Raw genomic sequence first — 13,919 nt, forward strand, 5'->3', positions numbered from 1 at the left:
AGTTTTTATTTTTTTTAAAATATTATTTTAATATATTTCTAAAAAAAAATTAAAAATAAAAACAAAGTAATATAATACTCCCAGTCGCTCTGAGCGTGGGGTCCTTTTCCCGCCTTATTCTTTCTTTCTTGTAGGATTTATCCCTATATATACATGCTCCCATTTGTGTTGTAACAATATAATACCGGCAGAAAAGAGCTACTGTTGCACGCACACCAACAATTTTCAACTCTCAGGTATGATCGTCCCTCTACTGCTTTCTTTAATCATACTCAGTTTCTTTACCTTCGGGTCATAGTTCTTAGCTTGAATAAATCATTTTTACTAAAAGGATCGAGTTAATCAATTTATTGCTAGTTTAGTTTATCTGGGTTGTTTCTTTTTTCTTTGGAATTCATATTGCAAGACTGGATTTTTCCTTCTTTCCTTCTTTCTTCTTGAAATAGCGGAATTTCTTTTCTTTTCCGGTAGGTTTCTTTCTGATTTCTTGTTTCAATAATGTGTTCTTTTTGGGCAGCCAGGCAACATACGTTTCCTGTAAATTTGATGGCTTACATTCCTCCACACAAGCGGCATTCCAAGGATGTGAGAGGGGCACCCCCAATTCCAGAGACACCGCACCCTCAATTTCAAAGAAAAATGAATTTGAGAGCATCCACTTCTCGTAAGGATAAGAGTGGAAAGATTGTTTATGCAGAGCATGCCATATCTAAATGGTTTGCTGTTGGATTGGACGATGATGAACTGTTTCCTCCTTACATCCACCTCGAGCCGATTTCCCTGGAATATGTTGAGAGTAAAATTGGAGAAAAGCCTCTAGTCTTGGTCAATAGCATTGTAACTGAAGGTTCGTGTACCATCCTTACTGAAATTTTTATAATTTGTGCTCCTGTTAGTTGCTTCTGCCTTTTATTGAAACCTTTGTATTAAATTTCATGCAATTTAGAGGATAGCAAACCGGAAAGGAATTGCTCCAGAAGTCCATGGGAAATTATAGCGGAAAACGTACAGCAAGAACTAATCTCTTCTTTCGAAATTTTGAGGGATGAAATGGATGATCAGGGTTCTGAAAAAGTAAAGCCAACATTGGTTGCTCGATTGGGAAAAATTCATTTTCATGGGTGAGCAATCCAATTCTCTCTATAGTTATTGCAAATTGAGTTAATGTTAATTGGAACATTATCTTTTTTCCAACTTATTGAAAATTGATAATGTTGTGAAGTTGCCTGGAATTGTCTCACTTTGTTCTCCTTGTAGTTATTCCTGTTGCATTCCAGCAGGAAGCTTCCTGAACTAGGCATATAATTCTCTAACTTTTTGAAGCACTTTAGGTATATAATTCTTGAATTTTGAATCGTTATAGTCCTTCTGGTGTTCAGTGGACTTTTTACGTACAAGTGTTTGTTCCTCCATAAAGGACCTCCACTGGAGTTAATTGGTGTTCTTCCCTGTATCTCAGTTAATATTTTGATTTGGTTTGTTTCGACACTTTTCTAAACGACTTCTTAATCTATTAATTTTCTGCCACACCTGATCAGTGTATCACATGACTTGTTTTGCTCTAATGATTACTTTGATCGCTGCCAAACAAGTTTTGCTGGTGCTCCTAGTAGCGTAGAGATTGTTGATATGCTTATATTAGAAGCCATAACTGCTTATGTTAAATTAAATTCATATTCTCCATCAGTGCATAAGAAGCATGTTTCATATTTCAGTTCTACAAGGACAAGCAAGAATTATTATACTAATTCTGTGATGCAGGAGCCATTCAATGGGACTAGAAAGTGTCAATAAAATTCAGGTTGAAGAAGCCATGTTGAGACAACTTAGAAGATCATTTCATACAGATATTCCTTCTTCATATATGGAAAATATTATAGATGGAGTGGTCCCAGCGATTGGAGTTGATTTTTTAGAGGAGAAAGATGTTTACACTGTAAAGGTATTCCTTTTGCTGCACACCGACTCATAGTAGTGTTTTTCTTATGTTTTTAATCCAATTTGTTACTAACTTTTCTTCCTTCAAGCAGTTGTCTGATAATACACGGCCAGATGCAACTGTTTTATGCAAATGTATTGTGCTGGAAAATAAAAAACTTCACCTCTACAAGGCAGGTTTTGTACTACCTAGAGTCTTGTCCTCTCATATTAATTTGTCATATTATATGGTAGAATTAATTTGTTTTTGGTAATTTGCGCTTTATCAATGTGACATTGTGTAATCTCATGGACACCTTCTGATATTCACTGATGGATTTAAGATGGTTTCCACTTTTATACTTTTGCTTGTTCATGGTGTGGCATTAAATTATAAAGATTTCTTGTAGGTTGAGCTAAATCAAGTGCGTCAGATGGTCATAGATGTATCATGTCTTGATAAGAATCTGGACCTCAGGCTTATGCTTTGCTTCAGGAAGATCTTAACAGCTCTGACTGTAAGTTGTACTGTCTCTCGCTGAAAAATTTAATCAATATTGTTGTTAGACATTCATTGATGTACTGCATGATTGTTAGACATTCATTGAAGCATGAAGTGTCTTGGGCACTGCCCAAACCCAGCAGAAAATTGTTAGTGAGAAAACTTGAATTTCAAAGAATGACAGATTTAATCTAGTCTAGCAAGTCCTTTCTCCATTTCAAGAATGTCATGATGGAAAATAGAAAATAATCTCTATCCTAGAACTTAGTTTGATCACACCTGGAAGAGAACACATGTAAAACAAGCATTGAGTAGGCTTGCACTAGCGAGATAGGCTAACAAGTCTAGAACGAAATTTAGAAGGTTAAAACCATATTGGTCTTTCATGCTTGAAAAATTAATGATTTTCATAGTTGGAAAAATGATTTCCGAAATTTTGCATGAGAGATTTTCATCTAGAGTCTAGACAGCACAAAGCTACTTAGTAGCTAAGCCAGATTATTCTTCTGATAATCATATATACTGCTTAAAATATCAAAGCCAAGAAACTTCATTGTAACATACACATATTTTGTTAGAGATATAATTGGAATTTAACTCCTGATAGTGACGCTGTGGAGTGACTGATTGTACGAATCGATGCAGGAAGAGGAGATGAATAGCGTTAAAGATCTGATCAATTCTGCAGTTCTAGATTCAGATATGAAGGGTGGATTAAGATGGCCCCTGGGGGAGGAGGCATCTTCTGGTGGTAGATATAGTGTCATTGGAGTTTGGCATGCAGTAACCAAAGCCTATAAAAGTTCATCATTTAGGCTTAAAGCAAGAGATGCTGATCGATACGATTTTAGGACTGGAACTGGAGAAACTACAAGAGAGATTTATCTGAAGTTGAAAAGAATTGTTTCAGAAATGCAGGCAAGTTCCTTTATTGGTTGACTTTTCCCTATGCTTCTTTATGTTGCTTTGGCTCATATACGACTTCTAATCTTGTGAGATTTCTAAGTAATATTTTAAGCTATTTTTGTTGAATTATGAAGGAACCGGGAGTTGAACGTGATTCAATCTCCAAAATGCTCGAGGACAGCATAAGACTGATATGGGAGAAGTTCTTATGCTGCTAACAGTTTCGAACATGATCATTCCAGTTTTAACTCTCTTTTCATCCTCTTCAACATGGAAAGTGGGAGAGCCCCATCTTGTCTGTATCCTATCCCATCACGAGGCGCTGTTTGCAAGTCCAAATGCTCTCCTCTCTGTTAATTCTAGGCTTCTTTCATCTCTTTTTCTTTCTTTCTTTGCTTTCTTTCTTTTATATTTGAATGGTTTGAGTGTTAGTTTTTGAGAATAGACGCTGGAAAAACAAAAAAGAAGAAGAAAGATTGTGGAAGTGTGGTTTTCCGAGTATTTGAGGGAGAGGTTGATTTCTTTATGTAATTAACAGATGCAAAATTTTAAAGAGATATGGATGTTTTTCGAGAATAGATGCCATGAATGCGTTATCTTCTTTGTAAAAGCAATTACCTATAGAACTGCATTAATGAACCATGTTAAAACAAATGAAAATTTACAATATATATATATATCAAAATTATCTAAAAAATTTAATATCAATTAGATGTTTTTTTTAGATGTATAAGAAAATAATTTAAGAAAACAATTAGGAATATAAAAACAAACAATAAAACATTACAAATATTTGAGGCTACTTATTCCCATGAAAAGACTAAGGTTCTTCCATGGAGCTGAAAAGGATAAAATTTTGTAGTAGAATCTTAGAAGAAAACCCTCCCAACAAAGTAAATCAAACCCTTTTAGTGAAGTAATAGCTTAATTGAGTGTATGCGAGTCCCTTTTCCTCTTTATTCGTTCTTAAGAATGTTAGAAGAAAGAATGAAGAACTCTTTTTTGAAGCTGCTCCTTCGTAGATAAGTAGCTTTGATTGATTGCGTCCCTTTTCCCCTCATTCATCCTTTTATATACATTCACTAGTGTGCTCATGCTGGATTACTTTTTATGTAAAAAATAATACTTAAACTATAGAAATGGAGTGAAAAGAGGATTGATAAACCTAGTCATGATACATGTATAACAATATTAGTTAATGATAAGATAACATTTTTTATTTTTAAACAACATACGTTATTAATAATAGAAAAGAAGACAACAAGGAATAAAATTATACAATGAAAGCTTATTTTTTACCACTAGAAGCCGCAACACATGCTGCCTAAAGTGTGTGGCAGCTCCAATGAGCCAACAACTTTTTTCAAATTTATTTTTGTTATTTCATTGTTTTTAGGATATTTTTGTTATTTCATTGTTATTAAAAATATTGAATAGATAAAAATACCTTCAACCAAAATTCTGATAACTAATAAGACATGAAAATATAAAAATAACCCTAGCTTCAAGGCATGTCTTTTTTTTGGGAAGGCTATAGATGTCATTTGATGATTGTTACCTTTGATGACATCTTAATCTACAGTTAATCAATGGAAGAACAATTGAAACATTTGAGGACAATCTTTGAAGTGTTGAAGCTACATCAGTTGGTTGCCAAGAAAAGTATATCCGTGTTTGACAACAATCAAGTGGAGTATTTGGATAATGTAATATCTAAGAAAAGGGTATCTATTGATCCTAACAAAATCAATGTCGATACCTTTTTTTTTACTCAATAAAAAATAAAAAAAACATAATGAAAAAGAAAATCCAAAAATATATACATAAAAAAAGCTTAAAAAACTGTCCAAGGTGGTGGTAAAGGACCCAAACAACAAGTAAAAAGTTGGGAGATTAAAATTTACTAGATTTGCAAAATTAGCAATCCAATTTTGATTGACATACCCTATTAGTGCAAATATTTTTATTGGGTGTTGAAGGACTCAATTAGAATTTTAGAAGGTTTAATTAATTTTATTGAGGACTTAATCGCAAGAGAAATCAACTTTTAAAGTCAATTTGGATGTTAATTGAAATAAATTAAAGCTTAGGGACTAAAATTGATCAAATCAGAAGCTTAATTGCATAAAATTGAAAGCCTGATAGGCAATTAGGGACTTAATTGAATAATTCATAAACCAAGGACTAACTTGTGAAAGGCATGTGACTTTAGGGACTGAAATATGTGAAATCAGGGGTCAAATTAGAGAAAATTAAAGTTTGTTGATCAAATAAGGGTCCAATTAAACAAATAAAAAACCAAAGACTAAACTGTAAAAAATGCTTAATCTGGGGCTGGCAATTGAATTTGACAATGGTGAAATTGCATGAAATTAGGAGTTCATGAGGAAATTACAGGTAAAATTTACAAAATTAGAAGAATATGGATTTGATTAAAGTTTGCCAAATCCCAAATTAAAAACCCTAATGTATAGGGTTTAGCTGAAATGGTGTTATTTAGGATAATACTGTGCATCTTCTTTTTTGATAGTTTTTGCTGGTTAAGTAAGTACTTTCGGATGAATAAATATGACGTTTCTAACCACTTCTAAGGCTGAAACCACCACCATTTAAATGAGAAACACCCCTTCTACAACCTTATATCCATGAAATCAAATGCTTACATCCTATTTTCTCTAATGATCTCAACAACATCTTGTCCCCAATCAGTCCTCGCTGCACTTTCATATTTCATATTGATTGAATTGACACTTTCAAACAAATGAATGTGGAGCTATAGACCTTCAAATTAAGCAAAATAGATCCAATAAAAAAGTATACACACCCTCTATCATGATTAGGTGATCCTAGGCAATATTGACATTGGTGTTCCTTCGGAAAAGCCATGAAAGTGGTCAGCCCAATCAACCTTAACTAAGACACTCATTTGCATAAAACTACCCAACTCTTTTGTGTGTTCACACTTAAAAACTCCAAGTTAGTTCTTATCAAGGATTTAAAATCCTTCTCTCAAGATTAAAAGGTTAGAAACACTTCACCTTAGCTTCCAAGTTTGTTACAAAACCACCTAAATTCAAAACCATTAATCCAGGGTGAAATGAGCCTAGTTTTGGTTTGTTAGACATCTAACAAACTCATTTAGAAGCTCTGAATCCACCAATAAAATAAAAGGTAATAAAAGGAGAAAAAAAAAGGTGAATAAAAATAGGGAAAAGAAACTTTGATTAAGGCTCAAGTATTCTAATTCAGTTCATGGTTTGAGAGATTTAGTTTGTTTTGATGGGTTTGAAAATTAAAAGAAAGGAAGGAAGCATTAACAATCCATCCATATTTGAAGATTTCAAGCTTGAAAGATATATCCCTGCAAACTTTGAAAATGGACTTAATGAGACATTCTGTATTTTGTTTTTACTTATTTAACGCAATGTTTTTTAGTATATTGATGTGATGTTTATTACCTTAATATGTTAAGTTTACACTTTGGTTTGATTTGAAATCTTTCAAATATGGTATCAAGGTGTTAATGTTGTTCTATTTTAGCTAATGGATGTTTCTAGGTTTCTGAGTTTTGTTTAGTTCTAGTTAAAGGTTTAGAAATATATTTTGAACCCAAGTTACCTAAATATGTAGGTTATTTTAAGTTTACAGTGTTGAATATTGGAATTTGATGCTTACTTATAATGATTTGTTATGTTTGTGAGTTCTTTTGATTGAATATGTTTGGTTCTGATAATTTTAGAGGTAAAAAATGGTCATTTCAGGTTTGACAATAGCTGAGTTTATTCTGGGCATTTTATGGGTTTCCATGGTGGTGTTCTTCATATTTTTAAGAAGAACATTGTTTTAGCTTTATGGTTTGGACCAATTATGGTCCAATTGTTTGCATAGAAACCTTCAGGCAATTTATTTAGCAAATTATCTAGGGTGAGAACGTATCAATAATATGTATTTATGCATTTAGATCCTAGGTTTTCTTTGGCTACCCAGAATATATTTTGACCAAATCATGGATTTTGAGTGATAATCAACGGTTTTTTGTGCTTGATTGTGAACAAAACCATGTCTTTTATTGTTCGAGATCTGATCTGGTTTGAGAGTGATGTTTATTAGGTTCTTGATACATGTTCTTCATTTTTATGTGTTTGATCCATTTTAATAGAAAAAGTTAAAGCTTTTTATGTTTTTCTATTGTTGGATCCATAGTTTTGAAACCCGACTCGATCATCGACCTGGTCAAGTGATCGGATCACGAGTCAGATGGGTTGACCCGAGTCAACAAAAAAAAACACCTAAAAAAACACATAACTAATTACAATGCAACACTTACATAAACCAATTTTAAATTATAAACTAACAACATAAATTTAATTCAATATCCAAAACACAAACCAAATATAAATTATAAAATATTTAAAACAAAACTTCCAACCACATAAATTATAAAATATTTAAAACAAAACATCTAACATAAATTCTAAATCAACAACACATTCACTTTTATTGAATTAACACATTAAGTTCTTCTGTGTCTATAAAAGCAAAATTTGGATCAAATGTCGATAGAATAGAGGCAATCTCGTCAACACCTAATAAATCATCAGCATGCTCCTTTGAAACTTCATCGTCATAATCATCTTCAATATCATTAACATTTATGATATCTATTTTTCAAATACAATTAATAAATAAATATTATGTGTTAAACAAAACTTTATTTTAAATAATATTTATCACTAAATAATTAATCATTAATTACCATCATCTAAAGTATCTTGTATGGTCATAGTTGATAGAGCCTGGTGAAAACTCTCTACTTCTTCCGTTGTTAAAATTGACGAGTCATCTTCTACTACCCAATTTTCAATGTCACAGATTGTCTCAACATTAATTGGATCATAATTTCATCCTTTCCAATAATTCCTATATATTAAAAGTGAAGGTAAACATAATATAAGTATTAAAATTGAAACAAAACAAGATAAAATAATATTGAAGGAATTAGAGAAAAGAAAAATGCTTTTGTTTCAATCTTAGATTGCAGTGGACGTAAACAAGGTCATTAAGCCTTTGGTGCTCCAATCTATTTCTCTTCTTGGAATAAATATGTTCAAACATACTCCAATTTCTCTCACATCCCAAAGAATTACAAGTTTGACTTAACACTTGTATAGCCAACTGTTGTAGATTTGGAGTGCTAGTTTCATTTGTCATCCACCATTCATTTATACAAAAAAATAATTAGTAAAAGTGTAAGACTATGTCAAATAATATTTTTAAATATAAAAATTATATACCTAGAGGCATAAAGGTGTGATTATTTATTGCGGACGCTCGCCAAAATCATGTTCAACATTCCTAAAAAACTTCATCTCACTTGTAATCTTACTTTTGCAATGGTAGATTTCCATGTGCATACTTCTCAAGAACATCTAGAAGTCCAGAAATAGTGCTCATATGTTTATCCATTATATTTGCATCATATTGAAATCGAGGATACAACCAAAATGCTGCTGCATAAAGATTTTTATAAAGTTGTCCACCCCACTGATTATTGATAATGTTTATGAAAGGTTTCACTTTAGCCTTTCTCTTTTGAAATCTCCTCATCATTTCTTCTTTTGCATGATTAATAGCATCATATAAATATTCCATCGAAGGTTTATCATCACCATCAACCATTCGTAGAACTCAAATTAAAGGCTCACTCATTCGCACAATTATTGCACATTCTTCCCAAAACAAAGACTCTAGCACACTCTCAACAAACTTTTTTCCTTTACTATCTTTAGCATAAACAAATAAGACCTATTCCCTAGATGTCACCATAGCTCTCAACTTATCTTTATAAGCTAAAATGCTTTGCAATGCAATGAAATTGGTAGCAAAACAAGTAGGAGCTGGACGAAATATTTCTTTTCCTCCAATGAACTTCCTCATCAAATACAATGGATAACAATGATTATAAATGTACTTTGTGATACCATAAGCATGTTCAACAACACAACAAACTGATTGTAATTTACCAATGTCCAGGATATGAGGTTGATGCAATGAGCAGCATAAGGAAACCAAAATATTAAATGAAATTCTTCCATCAATAACTTGCCAACAATAACATAATTTACAACATTATTATTCTCCATATGCACAATGTTTTCTACCCCAACACACAAAACAACCTCTCTAAACAACTGATACAACAATCTAGCAGTCTTTGAGACATTTGATACATCCACGGTTTAAAAAAAAAATGTTCCTTTAGGATAATATACTAAGAAGTTAATTAAAGTCTTCCTTTTCTGATCTGTCCATCCATTAGCCATTAATGTGCAACTAGTTTTCTTCCAAATCTCTCGATAAGTCTCAATATAAATCTTGACTTCATCAACCGCTTTTGCCAAGTAATAACCATGAATAACATGCAAGTTTGGTCCTTTATAAGCAAGACCCATAGCTGTTACAACATTTATAGCATGTTGATAATACACAGAATTAACAACATTAAATGGCATACATGCATCAATCATCCACTTCGCTAAAGCAAAATCACACCGTTCAACTGCTTCCTTCATTTGCCAACAATTCTAAAGAGACTTTTGAGCACCAGGAGTTGTTCTCTACATGAAATATGTCCCTAATGTTGTAGATTTCTTTTGCTTCCCATAACTTGTAGTCGATTGTTTTAAAGTGCTCGTGCTTTGAATCTTTTTCTTTTTTGCAATCTTTGGTGGTAACATATGTGTTTTAATATTGACATCCTCATCACCATCATCACCACTATCATCATCTTATAAGTGCCTAATCATCATCTCTTCATGCTTCCTTTGTTGTGCATTAAATGGATTGAAATCTGCTTGCATTTCTCCAACTTTTTTTTTTCTCAGCATTTCTTTTAAGATTCAAAACCATTTGATGTCAAACATCAGGAGGATATTTGCGAAATTGTTCAACTTCTCCTTTAGCTCTAGCTAAACGTTGCTTAAATCGATTAATATCACCACCCGCAAATACTTTAACACAATATAAACAAACTAATTTAGTTTTTTTACATCCAACACTAAGTTCATGAGTTTCTCTACAATGACCCCATGCTAAATATGTTCTTCCTCTACTACCACTTGACATGGAAATTGAAGGTTGAGATGATTGGTATGTTGAAATATCATTACTTGGAGTACTACCATTATGTGAAGACATTTTAAGACCTGACATAATTTATAAGAGGGAATATAATTTCAAGCCAACTCACTTTGCATTCCATTCATTAGATTAACAATGACAGCCTCATTGTTAATCAAACATAACAGAAAAAGACTACTCAGTTGATGCTCTAGGAAATTAACAATGACAGCCCTATGGTTTTCATTCAATACAAAACAATTAACAATGCAATAGACACAATACAAATTCAACACAATACACTAAATATAGACACAATATAGATTCACTACTATAATTCACTACTATAAATCTGATTAGGCAAAAAAAAATTAACAAACTAGCAGCATTTTTTGGCATGTAATTCAACACAATTGTAACAAACTAACAATCCAATTCCACACAATACAGAGTCACAGACACCTTCACATAATGTTTTTTCACTGCTGAATCATGGTAACACCGTAACAACATCAAAAGTATCAACGAACAATGAATCGGGCTAGAGTTCATCAAAAGAATCATGGTAACATCATTCTAGAGTTCATCATGCAAACACCAGAGTTCTCATTTTTTTGGTAGAAGTTGAAATCGAGCTAAAGAAATTAAGGTGACTGGCAGAAGAAAAGACATAAATTGATGCAAAAATCGGGCTAGAGAAACATACCTGAGGTGACTAGGCTACGAATGAATCATCGAACAATGAATCGATGTCAGCGATTGAAATTGATGCCAGCGATTGGGCTCGATGGCAACATAGTTCTGAAATTGAAATTGATGCCAGAAATGAGAACACGGCTAAGAATAAAGAAAACATAGAGTGAAAGAAGGAGATTCAAACCTTTTTCGCAGAGAAACAACAACGATCAATGGTTAGACGTCCTCTGCTCCTCAGCTGGGTTTCAAAGAGTAACATTAATTAGGTTACCGATATTGCTTCGTTCTTCTTCACTTTTTAGTCTTCAGCGTTTTGGCATTTTAAAAGGCCAAAAGCAACATCATTTAATGACAGTCAAAATAAAAAAAAATTTGACCGGGTCTCACCCGGGTTTGACCGAGTGGACCGGGTCGACCATGTTTTCCCAGGCCAATCCCCAAACGGGTTTTTGCTTCCACCTGGACTGGTCCCAGGCCTGGGTCGGCCCGTCGGGCCAATCCAGGTTTTAAAACTCTGGTTGGATCTGTTTTGGTTATGAATCAATGTTTTGGAGTAAACTTGATTGGGTCAACACAATCAGATCAACTCAGTCGGGTCAACCTAGTTAGGTCAAAATTGGGTTACTCAGGCCTTCTTTGGTTTGCTGTTATCTTTGTTAAAGTTTATTTGGTTTTAAGTATGTGTTTGGTAAACACCGTTTAGACTTGTTTTAGGTAGTTTTTATTTCAAGAAAATTTGTTTTTCTTTTGCCAAATGTGGTTTTATATAAAAAAACAAAAAACAATAAAAATATAGTAATATGAAAATATCTTTTTTCATGTTGTATATATGAACAAGTCTCTTAAAAATACAAAAATCATATATTTTTAAAAATAAAATTAAAAAAATATGGTATGCTTTATTTTTTTAGTATGGATTTTGGATTTAATATCTAATTTATTGAATCTATGAGAATTTGACTAATATTTCAATAACTAATAAATTTTAATTCGTGGGAATTAATAGTTTATATTCTGGTATAAATGTTCGACTTATAAATAAATTGATATTTAAATATCAAGAATTGACTAGAAAATTCATAGAATTATTTTGAATATTTATCAATTTTAATTGAGAATATTTTTCACCATAACGCATGAGTTGTGGAAAACCCACTCGTCTTCTAGGATAGGTGAACCCTGTTAAGGCACCTACATGAATTATTTTCATAAGAATTTGTTCAGGTATATGAGTCCATAATAAATTCAAAACACCAGATTTATTCACACGAATAAATCTCCATCCTAAGCCATAGAGAAACTGTCGGTAAGAAACCAATCAAAACTATTAAACCACATTCAAACCATACAGTGCAACTTATCTTAAGTAGGGTACAATAGGGGTACTAATATCTTCCCTAACTATAACCAATTCCTTATCTTTGAAATTTCTGATAATACTAGTATACTCGAGTTTTCTAGTAACCTTGAACCAGATAACTAGGTGATGAATCCTTTAACCCTCAAACACCATTCACCCATGTGTGGTAATCAAGGTTGTTGACTTACCTATACCTAAAAACATCAAGCAATTACGTGGTTTTCTAGGTATTACTAGTTACTACTGAAACTCTGTTAAAGTTTATAGGTCTATATGTAAGCCATTGACACAATTATTGAAAAATAATGTATTTTAATACATTGAACAAGTACTAGAGGCTTTCAGACATATAAAGATAATGATGACCCAACCTTTGTCATATACCTACCATATATAGCTAGCTTCCTATCCTAGCCCTACTAGATCTTAAGAAAACATTTGTAATATAAACACATTTGTACTAATACAAGAATGGCATTTAATAACCTATATTAGCAAAGCTTTGGCCCAAAACAACAAGCTTTATCTACCTATGAAAGAGAAATGATAACCATCTTACATGTAGTTGCAAAGTGGAGGTATCACTAATGGGGTAAGCATATTAAGATTAGGATAGATCATGTCAGTTTGATGTGAACCCCATAGATATAAAGAATTAAAAACCCACAATCATATCAAATTTTTTTTCAAGAAAGCTAAACTCAGGTTTTAAGATTGACACAATGATATCTTATACCAAAACACAAGGACTATAAGTAATCGAAAAACCCTCACCCAACGCCTATAAAGAGACGTAAACGAGTAGTATGGAAGATACCATGAAATTTGATAAATTCTTTGATAAGTCAAAGTAGTTCAATGAAGAACAAAAAAGTATGATCACCTCTTTCATACAATAATAATTGTTGAAATCAAAGTCTACAAAAAAAAAAAAAAACTAAATACAGCTTAAATAATCATATTTATAATAGGTAAAAACATTTTAAACATTGCTGGAAAAATAAAAATAAAAGTTATAAATAAAATAGAAAAAATAAATCCTAAATCAATTATGAAACCAATACAATTCCTGCACATTAGCATAAGACCTTATCGTAAGGCCTTCCCAATGTTAAGCAATAATTGTTTTAAATCAATAAAATTAAACTTTATTTTACAAAAATTAAGCATTAACTGCAAGTCAAAGTTTTTCCTCGACATTGTGGGATCCCTATATTTAAACAATAAAAAAACATTCGTATGTCCAACCCTAAATATACTCAATGCAATTGAAAACGTTTAGCGACAAAAAAAGAGGGGGAGTTATGTACCCCTTGGCCATGTAATTCAGTGATTAATTACTTCAAGGAAAAAATGACTAAATATTATTCTATTGTTCAAGTTCAACCTTCAATTATTTTAAATTAATAATTTTTCATT

At 32.2% G+C, this 13,919-nt stretch overlaps 1 protein-coding gene across 2 annotated transcripts in view; it reads left to right on the forward strand.

Moving 5' to 3' along the window:
* Positions 1–338: 338 nt before the first annotated feature.
* LOC118046783 (uncharacterized) overlaps positions 339–13,919 on the forward strand; it is a 31,372-nt gene continuing 17,791 nt past the window's right edge. Inside the window, exons 1-7 of one of the 2 annotated variants that reach the window (XM_035055799.2) lie at positions 345–847; positions 947–1,121; positions 1,762–1,942; positions 2,031–2,111; positions 2,328–2,435; positions 3,065–3,337; positions 3,460–3,903. In XM_035055799.2, the coding sequence (XP_034911690.1) occupies positions 499–847; positions 947–1,121; positions 1,762–1,942; positions 2,031–2,111; positions 2,328–2,435; positions 3,065–3,337; positions 3,460–3,543 (1,251 nt within the window). In that variant the 5' untranslated portion in view covers positions 345–498 and the 3' untranslated portion in view covers positions 3,544–3,903. Of the gene's footprint in view, positions 848–946; positions 1,122–1,761; positions 1,943–2,030; positions 2,112–2,327; positions 2,436–3,064; positions 3,338–3,459; positions 3,904–13,919 lie in introns of those variants that run through there. The other variant, XM_035055797.2, reaches the window with a different exon arrangement.

The sequence above is a fragment of the Populus alba genome, chromosome 19 (genome assembly GCF_005239225.2).
Source record: "Populus alba chromosome 19, ASM523922v2, whole genome shotgun sequence".
Classification (NCBI taxonomy): Eukaryota; Viridiplantae; Streptophyta; class Magnoliopsida; order Malpighiales; family Salicaceae; genus Populus; species Populus alba.